Here is a 21,657-nt window from a genome sequence, read left to right on the forward strand (position 1 = left end):
AGAATATAACGTATTGCCATCCTCACGTTGTCTGCTTACAGTCCATTACAAGGTATACATTATGTAAGGAATAATTGACGACGGGTAGTTGAATTATAAGAAAATAATGCACACCCAAGGTGGTAATGCGGCATGACACGTAGTGGAGTACCGTTACACCGCGGGTGTGCATTATTTTCGAATAATTCAATTATTCCTCTTATACCACGGTTACCACAAACATTGCTCTGGTGCCTTTTTTTAAGACATTTGACAAGTTAGGTGTGCGGTTTACAGAAAAATAATCAACACCCATTGAACATTTCTCAGCCAATCAGAATAAAGCATTCAACAGCCCCGTTGTATAAATTAGTATGATACTGGGATCAAACCCACAACCTTTCCCACTGCTGATGCAATGCGCCACAGGAACACTTAGGTAACACACTTTGTATACCTTGAATGCTCTTCTGTAAGTTGCTTTGAATAAAAGTGGCATACATGTAAAATCTTAATCCTGAGTAAAACTGTCCAATCTTAACTTACACTAGGCACCCAAATTAGTAAAAACTGCATGTGTTGTAATTTAAGATAAATATGCAAATGACTCGGTATATTTAACATGAGAAATGTTGTGCAGCCATACGTTTAATAGACACGAGGAGGTGGAAACCTGAATGAGTATCTGATTGATGGATGGCTGTTTTTGCTGGGTTTGTTTAGGATGTAACAGTGGGGAAGTACAGCTGCGGTGTCGGCCGGGCCTGCCAGGGCATAACTTATCACTACAAACCCACTCTCCTCGTATAAACAATGAAATCAAATCCTTCTTTTGGATTCACCTGATGCTTTGTTTTTATTCCTGTGATCGTGCATAGATGGGGAAAATCCAGTGCGGATCTGCCAAAAAGGGTGCTGGTAAACTGCCATCCTAACCATAAACAGATATAATCGTACGAAATGTGTATCTCAGCATTAAAAGCTTGGCATTTAAAATCCCTCATTAAATGCAGTTATAGATAACACAGCATGTAAAATGTCAAAATGTGTCATTTTGAAAGATGAAAGATGTGGACTTACGAGAACAAGATGCGTACACACCCGAATGCAAAAGAGCTCAGGTATTTTTCGGAGGTTGAAAGCTATAAAAATCGAAATGGTCTTTATCTTTCTGGTCTCATAACGTGAGTAATGCAACCCCCCCAGCACACTTCCTCCCTGGAGTATAACACGCTGATCTATACAGATTGAAGTACAACATGTACCCTACTTAGCAAATCAATGTTATAGTCACTATGTCCTAAACTTAATTACAGTGAAATTGAATGCAGGACTCAGAACAGCCCGAGGCGTCGGTGTAAGGATGTGCACGATGCTCTGCATTTAATTAATTTCGTATGCATCTAATAAAAATAGGCAAAATGTTATCAAATGGTCATCAACTAGAAAGAAATAGACATAATTATACTGTTACTGTATACTGTAAGTGCTTGAAATAGTTAGGCATGCGTTTCCCAGCCATCTGTGAGTTTGACATCTCCACAACAAGATTAACAGAAGAAAAACTCTCAGACGAAACAAAACTTGGATGACTTTTATTCAGCGCCGTCCAACACACACAAACAAGACATATTTTCTTTCCAGTGTTTTGACTGTTACTATTTCCAGTTCCTTTCTTCTGCACACTTAAGCTCACCCAGAGAGGATGTGCTTGATGAAAGATGTGTAGTTAATGCTGCCGTTGGCGTCTTCTTGTCCGGTCATCAGCCGGTCCACCTCGTCCTCCGTCATCTTCTCCCCGAGCGTTGCCAAGACGTGGCGGAGCTCGGCGCCCATCACCGTCCCGTTGCCTTCTTTATCGAAGACCCTCAGACCCTCCACGAAATCTTCGAAGGTTCCCTGGTCCTTGGCTCTCGAGATGTGCTGCAGCATGGGTAGAAAAGTCTCAAAGTCCAGGTATTTGGTGTTCATGTCTTCCGCCTTGGGCTTCCCCAGGATGGTCAGGACGTCGGCGTTGGTGGGGTTGTGACCGAGGGCCCTCATCACATCTCCGCACTGAGCGTACCTGATCTTCAGTTCACCGGTCGGCGTCTCGTCGAAGAGCGTGAAGGCGTCTCTGAACTCTTCGATCTGGTCGGCGGTGAATTCGAGGGTTATGCTTTTAAGGTCCAGGGCGGGCTCTTTGGGGGTCTCCGGGACCGGAGCGGGAGCAGGGGCCGGGGTTTCTTCTTTCTTCGGCTCTGGCTTTTTAGGTTCTGGTTTCTTAGGTTCGACCTTTTTTGGTGCCATAGCGGTGCTGATGACGGTGCAAATGGGATGAGATGTCGTGAAGTGTGTGTGTTGGAAGAGCTGCTGAGCTTTTATACTGACAAGTTAGGGGGTTTGATAAAAGTTATCAGGACTGGAATAGTGACGGGGCTATATAGGGAAATGGACTGGAACAGACTTGAGAGCTCCTCATACCACTAAAAATACCAGGAGATAAGAACTTTCAATGAAATTCAATGTAACTAAAACATCACTTAGGTTATTCTCGAATTTGTGTGATAAGGTATAGTTCACCCAAAAATAAAAAAAATTCGATCATTTTCTCTCTCTCATGTTGTTACTGTATAAATTTCTTTGTTTGAATGACCACAAAGGAAGATTTTTTGAGGAATGTTTGTAACTAAACTGATCAGAAGAACCATTGACTTCCATAGTTGGAAAAAGAATACTATGTAAGTGAATGGTGCTTCTGATTGGTTTGTAACAACATGAGAGTGAGTAAATATTGACATAATTTAGATTTTTGGTTGAACTCTTTAGCAAAGACACTCGACATGTATAGATGGGTTTTATTTCGAGTTCGGATGGGTGTTTACTAAAACGGGAAATTTTATAACAATTTAAAGGTTTGTATAAAATTGTGCAAGTTTTATTTATTTACATTATGCATTTGTAGACATTTACTTAAAGCTATACGTGTTAAAGTATTAGTGTGTGTGTCGAATTAAACCCCAAAAATAGCTCAGCATGCAAATGATTTTTATGGTATCAGTGTGTTCAGTAAATTAAAGATGTACACGACACCATTGCTTTAAAAGGCAGGATTAAGCTTTATTTTATGCATGTATGGCGTTTCCTAGTGCCACCAACAGCCGCTTGTATCTTGCCTGGCTGGTGATAAAGATGGATCTATTTTGAGACCCGCACATACCAATCACTCACACTGATGCTGTTTGCAATGCAGTATTTTAGGGACACTTAACACAAAGACACACAATCGCTTTATGGCGAATGTTATTTTCCAGTCTTGAGGGGCGAACTGACCTTAATGTCTTTCAAGCAAAATATACATATTTTCATACTATGTACACAAATTTACCACATCCTTGAGCTAAAAGGTATACAAATTTGTTGAAATGGTTCAAAAGCAGATACTTGTGGGTTGGCTATGATGTCATAACTTAGAAAAGTTCCTGAGGATTTTTAACAACTTTAATCACTTTTGAAAAGTGAAAGTCTGCCATCTAGTGGTTGAAGGGATAGCTTACCCCAAAATGTAAATTATGTCATCATCCACTCATCCTCACGCTGCACCAAACCTGCACGAGTCTCCCCATTCTGTTAAATACAAAAGAAGATATTTTGATAAATGATGTAAGCACACAGTTGATGTTACCCATTGACCTCCACAGTGGGAAAAACAAATACTATAGAAGTCAATGAGTACCATCAACTGTATAATTTATTAAAAAAATATATATATATTGGTAACACTTAATACCAATAAGGTTGTATTTATTAACATTAGGTAATGCATTAGTTAACATGAACTTGCAATGAACAATACTTAAAGCATTTATTAATCTTAGTTCATTCATTTTATCATTAACACACATTACTTAAATCAAAAGATGTAACTGTAAACAATAGTTAGTACACAATGATCTGACAAAAAATAATTAATTCTGAAAAACTATATTGCTCATGTTTTAATTCATTTTAGCTAATGCTTTTACCAAAGTTAACAAATGAAGAGTTTGGTTCCAAAATTTTTCTTTAAAAAAAATAGCTGCCACCAAAATCAGTATTGTATCAGGTCAGTATTAAAATGTAAATTCTTAATTTTACACAAAATCCGATATCTGCCGTGTTATACTGGCCCTGTCCCAAATGGCACACTCCGGACTTGTGGTCCACCTCAGAGTCCACACTTTGATGATATCATAGAGTGCAGACTTTAGGAACCCTTGATGCCAGTCCACGTAGGTGCACTGTAGTCGTATTTTGGGACAGACTCGACCATCACGCCAGAAATAGGAAGAGAAGTTGCCTGTCAGTGTAAACTCCTCCCTTCCGTCGTCTGATTGGTCTGATTGCTCTTTAGCAAGGACTTCTGGGTTGGTAAAGTGCGCGAAGCCTGCTGCAGTGCAGGCTTCGCCGGAGACCGGATCAAGGGGGGAAAAGGGGGCGCTGATGAGCACCCCTTAAAGCCTAAAAATGACAGATGAGACACCTTACGGACTCGTAGACTAACTGAGCACGTGCAATTTAAGGCCACGAGACCGAAAGTCCACATGAAGTGCGCCATTTGGGACAGGGCCCCTGTCATCTTTACTCCCTTTTTTCCCAAAATGCAATAAACGCCACTCCTCCTTCTCTCCAGAATGCAATAAATCCACTCAACAAATCACAGTGCACCATTCCACGCATTGTAAATAATAATGGCAACGCGTTGAATACAGACAGACTCCTAGTTTTCCTCATCAACTTTGTACTTCGTGATCAACAAACAAACAAAAACAAAATAATACTTTTGATGGCATTGATAAACCTGTGTTGGTTTTCTGTGGCGTGGAAGAGGGCGACGGAAAAATGCTGACTGTTGTTACAGGACAGCATGAAGCTTCTGTCATGCTAACACATTGACCCCAGGGAATCTTATTAAAAAACTTTCCATTATTTTACTCAAAGTCAACGAAAATCGAGCAGAACCAAAACATTTTACAGCTAATCGTTGTCAAAAAAGTTCAGAGACAATGTCCCAAGGATAAAAGCAGCAATGACAGTGTTATTAATATGACAAAGTAAGTGTTTTGATTAATGTCATTAATGTTTTTTGAATCAGTGAACTAGTCAACTAAATTGATATAACATGGCGAAGATAAAGGCACATTTATATATTGATTCAATAGATTCATAGCATTTAAAAAATAAAGATTTTTATAATAAATCTTTGAAAAATCTAATTATTAATTTGAATTTTTATGTTATTATAACCTAAAGATGCTATGTGAAAGTTTGTAACAGAAAATAGTAGTTTTTATTTTGTCACTTTCTTGGTATAGAAAACACATTTTACCAAAATTAGTCAAAATGGATTTATTGCGATTTGGAACCAAACTCTTCAAATACAACCTTATTGAAAAGTGTTATCGAAATATCTTCTTCTGTATTAGAATAAATAAACTCACACAGGTCCAGTACAACATGAGGATGAGCAAACGACGACAGAACTTTCACCTTGGGGCAAACTATTCCTTTAAAATGCATCAAAAATGTGTCTTTTACAACCGTAATTTCCTATATGCGTTGATTTGGTGTAAGTAGTTTTCATCAGTATTTAAATTAACTTTTTTTGGCACTTTCAGGTCGGTCAGCAAAGACAAACTGTCAGTATTCATTGACGTCCCACTGTGAGAATGTGGCACAGCTGGACTAAACGTCCATTAATGAGAACACGGCCTGAGGGTTTGTCTCTTTTCTCTCTGTCTCTGTCCAATGTGTCATGAAGTAAAACAAAAACCTTAAAATGCCTATCAGAAAATCAATCATTAATCTGCATTCAGTCTTTTTTTGTGTTACTCAATCATCTCATTAAGTGGTTTACAAACAGCTTGTGGACTTAAAACATTTAAATAAGATATTTTGTATATACACAAATTTTCTTCTTTCAGCTTTATTATTGGCATTGGATAGTGCCCTATTTTTAAAGCTTCATAAAGAAAAACTTACTTAAATAACCTAGCTTAGCTAGTTCAACTTTATTTGTATATATATATATATATATATAGTATTTATATAATTATAAATATATTTTTAGTCAAAAGACTAAATGTCTTCCAAAGTTAAGCAATGTGTTTTTATAAAGAAACATTTATATTAAAAACTTGTAGGAGTAGTTTGCCGGACAGGGATTAGCCCAAGCCAGGACCAGGCCTTAGTTTAATTCGGAAATATAACTAGCTTTAACAAACATGCCTTGCTAAAAACATTACTTACATGCATTTTGAGGCTAAACAAACAACAATGTATTTTAAGAAATATCAGTGCAAGTTGTTTTCAGTTTGGACAGCTCTTACATTTATTTAAGTCTAGGACTAGTCTAATCCCTGTCCGGGAAACCGCCCAGTAAAGTGATGGGATTTTTGACCTCAACTCTCTCATGAACATGCATAGTTTTTTTAACCGTATGAAATAAGTTTCTGATGGATGGATGTGCTGCTTTTTGGTGCTTTAAAAATGGGGCACCATCCAATGCCAATTGTATTTATATATATTTATACATCTAAGATGGACTGAGGGTGAGTAAATATGGGCTAATTTTCATTTGGGGTAAAAATTAAAAAACACAAGAAAATGTTGTAAAATAGATTTTCTTCAACTTTCCTGCAGTCCATAGAGAAAATGTTTTATAGAGAAAGTGGAGGCAACAACATTTGAGTGTATGATATACAGTATACACAAAAAGTAAAAAAGTTGGTTCAACTCAAAGGGGTCATATTTAAGACTTTTTTAAGAAAATCTTTGGTGCGTATGCGAAGTTTGAGCTGAAAATAATATAATTTATTATATCATATTAAAATTGCCACTTTGCAGGTGCAAGCAAAAATGTGCCGTTTTTGGGTGTGTCCTTTTAAATGCAAACGAGCCAATAAAATGCAAACACTGATGATTGTGATGGTGGTTTGTTAAAATTCAGTTGTGCTGTCAATTATTTTCTCTCTCTCTCTGGACTAAATGGCAGTGCTGTGGTTGGATATAGTGCAGATTATAGGGTGGTATAATTATAATAAGATCCCCTTGTGACATCACAAGGGAAGCCAAATCTGAATGACCTATTTTTTCACATGCTTACAGAGAATTGTTTACCAAAACTAAGCTCTTCTTCACATTTTCTAGGTTGATAGAATCACGGGGGACCCAATTATAGCACTTAAACATGAAACAAACTGAGATTTTCATGATATGTCCCCTTTCAAAAAGTTAAGTTACCTGGTTGCCTTAAAATTTTGAGTTAATTCAACTCAAAAATATTAGATGACACAACAATTTATACACAATATGTTTAAGTTGAATTAACTTTAAGGCAACCAGGTAACTTACCCCTTTAAGTTGTAACCAACAAATCATTTTTACAGTGTATTGCCTTGACGACAGAGTTTATTAGTAAAATATTATAGGAAAATGAAGGAAAAACAGTTTGGCTGGTAAAAGCTGTTTGCTTTAAAGTCCATTTAAAGATCCTCAGTACAGCTCTGCAGAGGAAAAAATATGTTAAGTATGATGCAAAATTAAATAGGCAAAAGGCTGCTTATGGTTTAACTTACTCCATGAGTGTTGCTCGGGAACAGTCTTTCTTTCACAATGGCACAAATGTCTGTAAAAATGTCATCTTCATCTCGATCAGCATCGACCTGGCAACAACAGAATGATGTTATCGCATGTAATAGCGTAAAACCAACAAGGGTACTGTTATGTACTGCGAGCACTTGCTGGACAGCATCTTACCCTTACAATAAGTCCTTTCTCATGGTAGTACTTGGCTATGGGTGTGATATTGTGTTTGAAAGTGTCTAGTCTCTTCTCAATAGCGTGAGTATTGTCGTCAGGACGGCCCTGTTGAGAAGCTCTTTTCTCTAGACGCTGCCGGAGTTTCTGGTTGGAGCAGGCGAGCAAGATCACCAAATCTGGAGATCCAATCTAAAAAAGTTTTTGTGTACTGTTATTTACATTTATGCATTTAGCAGACTTCATGACCTTTGCATTAAAGTCTGTGTAAAGTCTATTCAGACATTATTGCAGAAACACATTACAAAGACTGGGAATTATGAATTGTGTAGTACCTGAACTGTGTTCAGGATTATTTGGGTGGGGCTAAAACGCTGTAACCACAGCCCCACCCTTAACATACTGTAATCACGAGCATCCATTCAGATTGTAGCGGTATTTGAAAGTGGAGAGAGATGGCAGTTTTTCCACAAGTTGGCTTTTTTTGCTTAAAAAAGTTGACAAAATTTATAAATTCAAGTTGAAATAGTTTTATTTTTTTAAGTTAAAGTAACATATAAAATATGTGTTGATTTGACAAAAATGCTCCGAATTTTTACACTGCACGTGTTACTTTATTCTACTTAATTTGAATACATTGTTGCATTTTTGTTTTGGTTTCATGCCTAACAACGCCCCTTAGCTGTTATAAAATGCACTGGTAACCAACTGCTTCGCGGGGCTTATTGCTTTATTTTGCATCATTGAAAAAAGGAGGGGGGTGAGACTACAAACACCCCTTTTCTCGGTCAAATAGGCACCAAATGCTAAATGTATTTTACATTTCGACAACAAATATGACACACTTTCAATAAAGATTAATGTTTCTAGTGAAATGCTCCTTTAAGACAACTGTTAAAAATCGTGTTACAATGATTAAAAATTCAAAATACGATACTTTGGCATTACTTAATGTTCGAAACCTTTCCTATAAAAAACAAATTTCACAAATATCGTTAGTTGTTGGAAAGTTAATTGAAAATCATTTGTCCAAGAATTTATATTTTCTTAAATGTCAAGGTACAACCACATTTTTATCAAGCACATTTTAACTTATTCCCGGCCAGCCATTTTTTGAAAAAGTTGCCCGTCAGCATTTATGTTCATTTTCTCAAAAGTTTCACAAAATGCCTTCCAGAAAAAATTTCAAATATAATAATACAAATAATACAAATATATCAAATGAAAGAACAGACCCTCTGCTTTCAAACAAACAAACAAATAAAATGGGAAAAAACTTTCATCCTATCTACAGTATATTTTTTCTCTGCTTATAAACTGAAATAGTTGCATTTTTTGTGAAGGAATTTGGTTAGAGATCAGATTCAGAATGATTATCAAAACATACACAGAGTTTTAAATTAGTAAGTTACGTTTGGCTTCATTTTTTTTTATAAATTTGGTAAACAGGAACATGTTTTTTTTAATGCAAATGTTTTCTCTTAATTGACGAGATAACTCGTTTAATTGTATTTTAAAGTATATTTATGAATTTAATATCACAGGCAAAAGCTTAAAACAGCATCCAAGTAGAAGTCTGTTAAATGTAAATTTATAGCAGAGGTCAGGTGGTGCAACCAGAAAGTCAAAGGGTGCAGCTGCTTATAAATGCCTTAAAAACATTAAGCTACATCCTTTTAATAAGCTTATAATTTTAGTTAATAAATGCAAGAATGTCGTCTATAATTGTTATAATCCTTTTAATATTGTTTCTAAATGTATAATTCTTAAATGTTAGTTTTATGGTAAAGTTGTTTTACATTTTCAAACTATTTTCAGGATTACAATTTCAATACATTGTTCCTGACTTACAAATTACATCCATTTTTAATTAATAAAAAATAGGTCCTTTTTAGCTTTTTGTTTTATCAATGACCCACATACAAACAGGCCTAACACTAAAATTCACAAGGTTCAGAGAAACTTTTTATGGATGGGCCTCTTCTCTTAGTACTGTACTGCACCATATTATAAGTCAAGGGCAATAACTAAACAGTAAAATAGGTTTTTCATCTTGAAAATCCGAACCCTTACCTGCTCCTCGAAGGTGAACGCCTGTGATATCTCTCTAGGAAATCCATCCACAATAAATCCTTTGGCATCCTGATTTTTGATAAACTGATGCTTCAGCTCCTCAATAGTCGTCTCCTAAAGATATCAACAGAAGGATTATGGTGGCTAAGCTTTACTTAGATAAATGCACCATTGAATTTGCAAATACAGATAGACAGTCAAATAGTTAAACCTGAGGTGCCAGTTCTCCATTGGCAATGATCTGGGCAATCAGTTCCCACTTTCTGTCACTGGTGGCATGATGCAGCAACTGGTTTCTTAAAATTTCCCCCACCGACACGTGCTGGAAATCATAGTGATGTGCAATTTTAGCTGTCTGAGTTCCTTTACCGCTGCCTGGACCCCCTAGAAAATATTATAGCGAAAAAAATCCCAACTTACATCACAGACGCAGCAGAATAAAAATGCGTATGAAAAATTCATTTGGATCAAGGCCCGCTTAATTTCATTTCAGAATTTAAAGTAACAGGTGTCATAGGGATACTTCACCCCAAAATGTTTTTATGTTCAATCATGTTGTTACAAACTGATGAAAAAAGCCCCATTGACTTAGTATTCTTTTTTTCTGCTATAGATGTAGAGGCTTTATAAGTTTGGTTATAAGAATTTCTCAAAATATCTTCCTTTATACCGGAGGAAATGTATACAGGTTTGTAACAACATGAGGGTGAGTAAATAATGACAGAATTTTCATTTTTGGTGAACTATTCCTTTCATAACCAGATTTACAATATCAGACTGCAGTGACAGCGATGGCACTTACCTACGATGAATATGATGTGCGGCCGTGATTTGGATGGGTCAAAGACGTCATATTCCTGTATCAGCCCCGAGGACTCTGTCATATCTGAGTCACTTTCTATCGAAAATTGAGCTTGAATCGGTGGCAGCCTGTCATATCGACGATACGGTCCAGGGCCAGGACCCGTGCCGCCGTCTAGTAATAAAGAAGATTTACATTCACTGTTTCAGACAGTGTGACCTCAGAACGCCTCTTATTTCAATTTAAATAATATCTTATCATAATTCATAACTGTTTCTTGGATGAGAAGCTACACAGTTATATGCGTAGACTTTTTTATTGAGGCATTTGGCTAACATTTAAACACATTTTACAGCAGCTCTTCAGATTCATAGCATGAATAAAACCTCTTTAACTCAATGCTTTTTATCTGTCACGGTTTTTATTTTGGTAATGTACAGATAGAGGCCAAATAACAAAGACGCATTCATAAACTGTAATAAATTCTGAATTTCGAAGGTTTTATAAGCATTTTCGTAAAATAAAAACTGGTTCAAATACCACTTCATTTTAAATATAGAACGTATGCCTTAAATGTACATCTATGCCTAAACACGATTATACAGGTGGTGGTCATATAATTAGAATATCATCAAAAAGTTGATTTATTTCACTAATTCCATTCAAAATGTGAATTTGTATGTTGTATTCATTCATTGCACACAGACTGATGTGTTTCAGATGTTTGTTTCTTTTAATTTTGATGATTATAACTGACAACTAAGGAAAATCCCAAATTCAGTATCTCAGAAAATTAGAATATTACTTAAGACCAATACAAAGAAAGGATTTTTAGAAATCTAGGCCAACTGAAAAGTATGAGCTCTTCTGCATTGTTGTGTCTGGCATATCGCATCTTCCTCTTCACAATACCCCATAGATTTTCCATGAGGTTAAGGTCAGGTGAGTTTGCTGGCCAATTAAGAACAGGGATACCATGGTCCTTATACCAGGTACTGGTAGCTTTGGCACTGTGTGCAGGTGCCAAGTTCTGTTGGAAAATGAAATTTGCATCTCCAAGTTGGTCAGCAGGAAGCATGAATTGCTCTAAAACTTCCTGGTATATGGCTGCGTTGACCTTGGACCTCAGAAGACACAGTGGACCAACACCAGCAGATGACATGGCATCCCAAACCATCACTGACTGTGGAAACTTTACACTGGACCTCAAGCAACGTGGATTGTGTGCCTCTCCTCTCTTCCTCCATACACTGGGACTCTGACTTGCAAAGGAAATATACTTTCATCAGAGAACATATCTTTGGACCACTCAGCAGCAGTCCAGAAGCTAGACGCTTCTGACGCTGTCTGTTGTTCAAGAGTAGCTTGACACAAGGAATGCGACCCAGGTCTTGCATACGTCTGTGCGTAATGGTTCCTGACTCCAGCTGCAGTTGACTCTTTGTGAATCTCTCCCACAATTTTGAATGGGTTTTGTTTCATAATCTTCTCCAGGGTGCAGTTATACCTATTGCTTGTACACTTTTTTCTACCACATCTTTTCCTTCCCTTCGCCTCTCTATTAATGTGTTTGGACACAGAGCTCTGTGTAAGGCCAGCCTCTTTTCCAATGACCTTTTGTGTCTTGCCCTCCTTGTGCAATGGACAGTCTTTTGGACAACTATCAAGTCAGCAGTCTTCTCCATAATTGTGTAGCCTGCAGAACTAGACTAAGAGACCATTTAAAGGCCTTTGCAGGTGTTTTGAGTTAATACGCTGATTAGAGTGTGGCACCAGGTGTCTACAAAATTGAACCTTTCCACAATATTCAAATTTTCTGAGATACTGAATTTGGGATTTTCCTTAGTTGTCCGTTATAATCATCAAAATTTTAAGAAATAAACATTTGAAATATATCAATCTGTGTGTAATGAATGAATATAATATACAAGTTTCACTTCTTAAATGGAATTAGTGAAATAAATCAACTTTTTGATGATATTCTAATTATATGACCATCACCTGTATATTAATATAGACTAAATTACCAAGTTTGCATGGGGCTTTCTTGCCCTGTGCAGGGGTGATGGGTGGCAGTGGTTTTCGATCAGGCGTGATAAAAGTGTCCCATGCCACGCACTCGGGACCTCCAAGGTCTCGTGTTTTTTGCAGGCAAGTGTCCAAAAACGCCAGAGGGTCCTCAGGTTTATGGTACATCAGCCCTGTTAACATGCTCTCAAAAGGAGACAAAGTTGTTATATAAAATGCATACTCAAAATGTAGTAGAAATGCTCTGAATGTTCAGCAAACTTAATTATTATAAGTAAAAAGTCTGAATAAATTATACCGAACAAGTTTTTTTTAAATGACGCAATCAAATAGCAACCAGCCCAGAGTGAAACGCGCATATACCACATAATTGCAGCAAACATGTCAGTGGAAGCATTTTAAAATGTCAGAGACGCAAAACAAGTTCAATTAATAATTTATTTATTCATTTATCATTTAAAATCATGGTACCCTAAACAACATGCAGAGTACGAGAAAGACACCGTGTTTTAAAACTGTTTGAACGTAACTCTACACCCTTGCCTCATTTAGTATACGTGGATCTATGAATATGCAAATAAGTCCCCGCTTTTACTTAATCGCACAGCTTGGACCGCAAATATAAATATGCAAATTAATCCCCACCTCCACTCTTTCGCACCACCTCGGACCATAGATATATATGTAAATAGATGCTACATAAAATGCATACATGAACTGCGCGTTTGCAACTCTAATCTTTAAGCGATGTTAACGGGTTACAAAACAGTACAGAAGCAGAGCTGAAATTGTGCCGAGTCTATGCAGCATCCATGCATAATATCTATGACTCGAACTACTGATTGGCACGTTTAACTGAGTTGATATGATTGGTTACATGTTTGTTTTAAACCGGCGGGAATCAGATTGTCTCCAACTTTATGGAGAAAATACTCAGCAATGGTGTTGATAGATGAATTTGCACATGGCTTAAAACATATTAAAAACACCACATAGACATATGAACAACAATAAAAACGATAAGGTCACTCACGTTTCCTGAAATAATGGGAACGAGTATTGCGTCAGTAGCTGGCGCTCTGGGGGAAACTTCTTTTTACTCCACAATTGAAGGCTATTGGTTAACGTTTGTAAAAATTACAGACAAATGCCTTTGAGCCCACCGAATGGGGCGGGGACTATATAATTACGAGTCGAACGCCATACGGTACCTTTTTTGTCCTTCAGCGTGATTTTCGCTCTGCTCCGAAGAATAAGCCTTTGCTCGCCATTGATTTGGAATCCTAGAGCAGAATTCACGCCTTCAGCAATTTCCCCAGAAGCGCGTTGATATAATGTCGCTTCCGCATTCCCAGAAGATCTTCAAGGGGCAAAGGGGCTTGGCACGAGCCGCAATGCCGAAGCGACATTATATCAATGCGATTCTGCTCTTTTAGAGGAAATTCTGCTCTTTCCAGAAAGCGTCAGGGGAAATTGCTGAAGGCGTGAATTGCGCTCCGCTTCGCGTCGTGCCTAACAACACCTTAGCTGTTATAAAATGCATTGGTAATCCACTGCTTCTTGGGGCTTATTGCTTTATTCTGTCATTATTTTTCACCCTCATGATGTTATACACCTGCATGAGATTTCATTCTTCTGTCGAACACTGAAAAAATGATTCATTGAATTTAATCAATTTTTTTTAAGGTAAGTGGTTGCAATCAATTTATTTAAGCTACATTTAAACAAAAGTTTTATATTTTATTTTACATTACTAATCTTTTTTGTTTAAATGTAGTTTAAATAAATTGATTGCAACCACTTACCTTTCACTGAAAAAAATGATTCATTGAATTTAATAATTTTTTTAAGTTAAGTGGTTGCAATCAATTTATTTAAGCTACATTTAAACAAAAAAGATTAGTAACGTAAAATAAAATATAAAACTTTTGATTAAATGTAGCTTAAATAAATTGATTGCAACCACTTACCTTAAAAAAATTGATTAAATTCAAAGAATCATTTTTTTCAGTGCACTGACTTCTTCAATATTAGTTTTTTCCTACTTTGACTTCCACAGTAGGAAAAACAAGTACTATTCAATAGGTCAACTGTGTGCTTACCATAATTAAAAAAATATATATCTTTATTTGTGTTGACAGAATAAAGAAACTCATACAGTAAAAAAACAACATAAGGGTGAGTAAAAGGTGACAGTCACTTCGGAGCATTTCTTGAATCATTTTTAAAATTAGCAAAATAATATGTGCATTTCTCAAAACAATTCAACTGCACAACATCATGAATGTATGGCAAAAGCCTGTAACTTGTTCAAAATCCTAAGTTCATCTCTCAAAAGTAAGTTTTTACGTCAGTGAACATGTCAGCTCCATCAAAATGTCAAGTCCTTGTGTCATTGTTCATAGAGGGAAGTGTTCGCATTTTTTTTTGGCTATGTTGTGGATGTGGAAGGATTGCACAATTGTAGGTGTCAGTGTTTTGTGGTGTGGACTGTGGACGAATTCACATTTTCACCTTTTTTCTGTAGACAAATTACACACATTGTGATTTTGAAAAAAAAATCATATTTTACAGTACAAATAAAAAATGTAGAAAGGTTAGACAGGTTCACTGTACACTGTAAGAAATGTCAAATTCTCTGTAACTCTATTTTTTTAAGATTCACATGACAGCATTTTATAAATTCAGCTGCAGTAATATTTACAAAAGACAAACAAACATTATGGATAGCATGCTTACAGATTATGACACAAAAGTCAACAATTTTGCATGACATGTACGATAAAATAATTCCTAAATGTTTTGAGGTGTAAGACTATTTAACACAAACCAGTATAATGTATTTTGATGAAAATGACATGAAAATGTAGCAAACAGCAGACATAATCAACTGCACGATTGTATCAAAGGATTTGCATATTGGCCTAAACAATGAGAATTTGCTTTATGTGATGCACAGCTGATTTGATGATGTGGAGGTTGAAGAAAGTGTTTTGAAAAATCAATTTCTGGTCTGAGAAATGCTTCAAAGCGACTGAGAAAAACTGTAAATGATTTTATAGAGATAGTTCACCCCCAAATTTTTCACGCTTAAAGGGATAGTTCGGCCAAAAACGATACCAAACCCATGATTCACCCACCACCAAGCCGTCCGAGATGCATATGTCCATCACTTTTCAGACAAGCACATTTTCAGTTATTTTGGGAAATGTTTTAGATTTTTCAGTAAATCAAATGTAAAGTTACAGGGTCCACGTTCTTCAAGTCCAAAAAATGTGCATCCATCCTTCACAAAGTAAATCCAAACGGCTCCAGGATGATAAACAAAGGCCTTCTGAGGGTAATCAGTGCCATTTTGTTTGTAGTAATATCCACATTTAAAACTTTATAAACGAAAATAACTAGCTTCCGGTAACGCCACCATCTTAGACTCCTCTGTATTCAGGAGAGAGTATAAGCGTAGTGTACGCACTTTTCTTAGTGACGTATGACAAATACAGAGGAAGAGGCACAGGGCAGAAGCACAGAACCCTCCATAAACTGCGTACGCTCTCATCTTAAATGTGGGCGCGACTAAGATGGCGGCGGTACCGGAAGCTAGTTATTTTAATTTATAAAGTTTTAAATTTACAACAACACCGCGCGGATTACCCTCAGAAGGCCTTTGTTTATCATCGTGGAGCTGGTTGGATTTACTTTGTGAAGGATGGATGCACATTTTTTGAACTTGAAGAACGTGGACCCTGTAACTTTACATTTGATTTACTGAAAAATCTAAAACATTTTCTAAAATAACTGAAAATGTGTTTGTCTAAAAAACGATGGACATATATATGCATCTCTGACAGCTTGGGGTTGAGTAAATCATGCGTTTAATATAATTTTTGGCCGAACTATCCCTTTAAGATGTTATAAACCATGAGATTTGTGCAAAAGAAGATATTTACATAAATGAGGGTAAGCATTGTTAGTATTTGTTTTTCACTGTGGAAGTAAATGGGTACCGTCAACTGTGTGCTATCATCATTTATCAAAATCTTTTGCGTTCGACAAAATAAAAAATTTCTGAAGATTACAACAACATGAAGGTGAGTAAAAGATGACAGAATTTTCATTTTGGGGTGAACTATCCCTTCAAATGATCTTAAAGAGACTTAAAATAATCTTAAAGAAATAGTTCCAATTCTGTCATAATTTTTCACCCTTATGAGATTTAAAAAAATAATAATTTCATAAATGAGGGTAAGCACACAGTTGACAATACCCACTGACTTAGTACTTGATTTTCCTACTGTGAAAGCCAATGGCTACTATCAACTGTGTGCTTACCATCTTTTTTTTTAATATATCTTATTTTGCGTTCGACAGAATAAAGAAACTCATACAGGATTAAAACAACATGAGGGTAAGTAAATGATGACAGAGTTTTTGTTCTGTCACCCTTTAAATGATCTTAAAGGGATAGTTTACCCCAAAATGAAAATTCAGTCATAATTTTTTTACCCTTATAATGTTATAAACCTGTATGAGATTTTTGAAAAAGAAGATAAAAAATAAGTAAATCTTCATTTGTGTTCAACAGAATAAAAAAAAAACATACACTGCAAAAAATTATTTTCAAGGAAAAAAATCTTAGTATTTTTTTATCTTGTTTTCAGTAAAAATATCTAAAATTTCCTAAATTAAGATGCTTTTTTTTGATGAGCAATACGACTCAAGAAAATATGTGTCGTTTTTAGACCAAAAATATCACATTTAAGTGATTTTGTGCATAAAACAAGCAAACAAAAATTTGCCAATAGGATAAGCAAATTTTTCTTGAATTTAGTGTTTAAGTAAAATGTTCAAGATTTTTTGCTTACACCATTGGTAGATTATATTTTGTTGTTTTATGCACAAAATCACTTAAAATTGATATTTTTGGTCTAAAAACTAGACTTATTTTCTTTGGTCGTTTTGCTCATCAAGAAAGAGCACATTAATTTAATATTTTTTAAATATTTTTACTGAAAACAAGACAAAAATACTAAGTAAGAAAGTCATTTTTTTTGCAGTGTGTAATGATGGTGCAAAAATGCAAGCATTTCTTTCACCTATGTTTATAAATCATGCATTTGGATATTGCTTGTATCTTTGCATGCAGTCTCAAACTGAGCAATCTGTGTAGCGATCATGAAGTAAAACCTGAATGTTGACATTCCTGAGTTATCTGTGCGTTCGAGCTCATGTTAGAATCTGTGCGAGCACGTTCACCAGCTTTATTTCACATTCCATTGCCCAGATTTCCTACGATGAGTCATATGAAGTAAAAAATTTAAACTACATAGCTTGTTGCCTTGGTGACAAGTGATCGTCATGTGCCGAAACATGTTTACAACCTTCAGCCTTTTGAGTCCATTATGAACAGATGTTTTCTGATCTTTAGTAGTGTGCTTCCTGTATTCATCACAGTAACAGAGTCAAATGAAGAGGCTGTATGTATTCAAATGTATTCATTTTCACTACACATTATTAGCACTTGTTGATGCCGTCTGATGAGAATCTTCCCTATGCTTGAGACTTGCTGCGTTTAAATTACAGCAGCCTACTTCAGGATCACCATAGAGACGTATTCGAGTATCTAATTTGCCATGTAATTGTGCAAGGCAAACTAATTCGTGTTATCAGATCTCATTGGATTTAAGGCTCGAGTGAGCTTTCTTCTAACCTTCACTTGTATTGATACAGTATAAAAAAACTTCCAAGTAACAGTAAAGGTCCACGATAGTGAGGTATACATCCTCAGCCTTTAACAACAGGTATTGCATTCAGACTTAAAAGAGGCAGATGTGCTTCTTGGTTTGTTTTATCAATATGTGCAATAAAATCTCCTGTAAGGAGCTGTAAGTCTTACCTCAAACATCTGAGGGATCTGTCGCTTTGAAAGGTATTCCTTTGCGTCGTTTGTGTTCATTGTGTTGAACGTGTCTGATATCCAGAGCAGGAGAGCGGCAGCCGTGTGTATGCGCTCATCTGTTGCGCTTCACCCTCTGCACAGCTGCTCTGCCTGTCTCTGCGCTGCTGCGCTTTGTCGCCAATGACCTCCAGGTGATGTTGCTATATTCAACAGCAGTTCGAGTTAAGCTCATGAATACTGAGCACAAAGTGACCCTCGGTACCATGCATAATCCTCGGTTCCTGGGGTGTGCCTCCAGGCATAAGGGTGTAACTACAGATGTCTTAAAACCAACGACTACTTTAGAATATAAATATTATGGTTATTTTCAGATGGAAAACACATGGACATGCATAGTTACTTAAATAGAAAATGAAAATAATAAAATAATAACCCTTTTGTGTGGAACATATAGAACATACAGTATGTCCATGTACAGAAGGTTCTAGACAGATTTTGATCTTTTTTATCTTTCTCTTTACTGGTCACTATCCACAACAATGTATTGCTCATCTTGTTTTATTCCTCCTCAAAATGTCTGCCTGTCAAACCAGATTTTTTTTGCTATGTAATTCTTTGAAACACTGTTTCCCCTACTTGGCGAGCTTTTTTTCTAAAATATGAATTGCTCTTAATGAATTGCTCTTAGGTCACCTATTATGCCCATTTTACAATATGTAATATACATTATACAACAGTTCTTTCTGGTTCTCGAATCTGATTGGCTAAGAGCTATGCGATATTGTACTGATAACGGCACAGTAGCCGCTTCACCTTTCGTATCATTCCGCCACCTAGTGATTGGAGGTCCTAAACAGGCTCATCTCTGAATGGAAAAACACAGACGCCCTGTTTTTAAACACTCTCCGTGTGTCTCATTAGTTCACTAGCTCATAAATCAGTCTGTGAATCCCCAATCGGAAGTTATTATTCCGTCAAAGATCAGCGCTCTTGGATGTTACGTTAAAGTTAATGGGAGTAATGTCTTGTCACATCGTGTGGACACTTGGAAAGAGGAATATAAACACTAAATTTTTCTGGAGCTATATCTCTTATCAGAACGCGAAAACACCGTGGAACTGCAGGTAAGCACCGCAGCTTTTAAATGTGGACATTGATCATTTATTTAATCGCGACGTGACTATTAAAACATGTTATGAGTTATCGCCACTGATATATTTATAAGCAGCATGCAAAAACATCTCTCTGACACTTATAAAAAACAGTTTTATATAGTACTGACAAGAACGAAGTCTAATAATAACCGAGTGCTCGTATCGCGCTAAGATGAAATGGTAAACCAATAGTAACATTATAGAAGTATAGTTTTATTAACTTTTACCTCGCGCCAAAACAATAACAACACAAAAGACACTAAATATGAATAAGAAAACAAGTAATAGTTTCATCATGACACCAAATACTGCTGATTTTATCTAATTTTTGACCATCAGGCCAACATGAGAGCCAGGGAATCCCTGTCAGAGATGTAGCCCAGAGAGGGCGGTGGTCAGCGGGGCGAGTGAACACTGACGTCCGCTCATGCTTTGGTTCTCATACGTACCGAATCTCACTAAGCAAACGTTCAAACAGGCGCTATCTTTACTAATCGACTGTAGATTTAAATATAATACATATACATTCTCAACTGAACTAATCTTAAAACTACACTTTGTGACCAAGAAATTGTAATATTTAAAAACGGCGAATTCGTCCATTGAGTTAATATGAGATTCAATGCAGCCGAAAGTGTTACCTGTCATTCTGGGCACCCTCAAATCCGTGGCGGAAGAAGTAGTTCTCAAACAAAGAGGCTTTTAAAATTACTCCGTTGTTGTTTTCTAGTTTTCGTTTTTCAAACGTGTGCCGTCGAACTGTTGTATAAAAGCAATATCGCTCTCGGAGTCGTTTGATATAGCTCTATATCACACTCCTACTCGAGCAATATTGCTTAAGTAAGTCTCAGGTGTGCCTATATGTGTCTGTGAAGTTTCAGCTCAAAATACCCCACAGATCATTCGTTATTGCACAATTTTACAATTAGTGAGGTCCATGGGTGTTAAGAGTTAACAACAGGGTTCCCACGGGTCCTTGAAATCCTTGAAAGTTTGTGAAACTTTGGGAAAAAATTCAAGGCCCTGGGAAGTTTTTGAAAATATACATACATAGATACAGGTCAAAGTGCTTGAATCAATTTTATGCTAGAAGTTTTCTGGAAAAAAATCCATATTATTCCCTGTGTAGTGTAGGATAATATCATTAAAATTCTAGACTTTTTAAGCACACGTGCTAAACTGTTCGCTTTAAATGCTTTCTGTAAGCGATTGTTGATTCATACCAAAATGCTTTTTTGCATAGTTGTGTTTGACACATGAAAACATCTCGGGTTACGTATGTAGCTGTTATTTCCTGAGAAGGGAATGAGACGCTGCGTCTCCTTTGCCATAATTCCTGCATCCCTGTAACGCCGTCTTTGGCAATATTTCAGATAGCGATATATACTTTCCTGGCTCCTGCGTCACCCTGTCTTTGTCATTAAGCCTCACCATTGGCTCAATTTGATATACACATTCAGACACACTTACCCCTGGAGGCGTCCCCAAAGTGTCACCGCAGTGACTCAGCATGAGTTCCCCTCGAAAGGGAACTGTAACAGTGTATCTTAAAGACACACTATGCAGTTATTTTACCTTAATATAACAGCTTCAAAGTTATTTCGGTGGTAAACAAAGTCATAGTAAGGCGAATCATCCTCCTGTTGAAGCTCGGCGAGGACGCCGCTACCAAAACCAGCAATGCAAGCTTGAGAGAACCGCCCCTGACAAATCTCGCGAGAATCACGACTTGCTTTACGGCAACGACGTCACACACGTTAGGCTTGTTCGACTTCATGTGGCGCTGCAAGAACCGCCGGATGACGTCAAAGTACCGCGAGAATGATCCGAGACGGCACTTTGACGTCATCCGGCGGTCGGTTCTTGCAGCGCTGCATGAAGTCGATCAAGCCCATAACAACAACTACACGCGCAAATTTGAGACGTGAGGCTAAACGATTTAAAAGTTA

General features: G+C 36.7%; 3 protein-coding genes across 4 annotated transcripts in view; 1 reads left to right on the top strand and 2 right to left on the bottom strand.

Moving 5' to 3' along the window:
- Nucleotides 1-21,657, top strand: part of LOC129440985 (uncharacterized) — a 171,553-nt gene that overhangs the window by 115,470 nt on the left and 34,426 nt on the right. The window lies entirely within an intron of this gene.
- cmlc1 (cardiac myosin light chain-1) lies at nt 1,559-2,329 on the bottom strand. The gene has a single exon (XM_055200634.2). It carries the CDS (start codon nt 2,266-2,268, stop codon nt 1,672-1,674), a length of 597 nt encoding a protein of 198 aa, XP_055056609.1. The 5' UTR covers nt 2,269-2,329; the 3' UTR covers nt 1,559-1,671.
- ak5l (adenylate kinase 5, like) lies at nt 6,177-18,910 on the bottom strand. Its single transcript, XM_055200633.2, has 8 exons — nt 18,552-18,910; nt 12,658-12,844; nt 10,631-10,804; nt 10,040-10,212; nt 9,829-9,942; nt 7,756-7,947; nt 7,575-7,661; nt 6,177-7,502 (listed from the first exon to the last, which is right to left on the bottom strand). The coding sequence occupies exons 1-8, from the start codon at nt 18,609-18,611 to the stop codon at nt 7,482-7,484; spliced, it is 1,008 nt and encodes a 335-aa protein (XP_055056608.2). The 5' UTR covers nt 18,612-18,910; the 3' UTR covers nt 6,177-7,481.

Source organism: Misgurnus anguillicaudatus, chromosome 22, assembly GCF_027580225.2.
Source record: "Misgurnus anguillicaudatus chromosome 22, ASM2758022v2, whole genome shotgun sequence".
NCBI classification, from domain to species: Eukaryota; Metazoa; Chordata; class Actinopteri; order Cypriniformes; family Cobitidae; genus Misgurnus; species Misgurnus anguillicaudatus.

Excerpts from the sequence above, each read along its gene's own strand:
- ak5l (XM_055200633.2), bottom strand. The coding sequence starts at position 18,611 with ATGAACACAAACGACGCAAAGGAATACCTTTCAAAGCGACAGATCCCT. Across the intron at positions 10,213-10,630 it reads GCACATCATATTCATCGTAG|GGGGTCCAGGCAGCGGTAAA; the intron begins GTAAGTGCCATC and ends AATATTTTCTAG. Across the intron at positions 7,503-7,574 it reads TCCCGAGCAACACTCATGGA|AGCTGTACTGAGGATCTTTA; the intron begins GTAAGTTAAACC and ends TTTCCTCTGCAG.
- cmlc1 (XM_055200634.2), bottom strand. The coding sequence starts at position 2,268 with ATGGCACCAAAAAAGGTCGAACCTAAGAAACCAGAACCTAAAAAGCCA.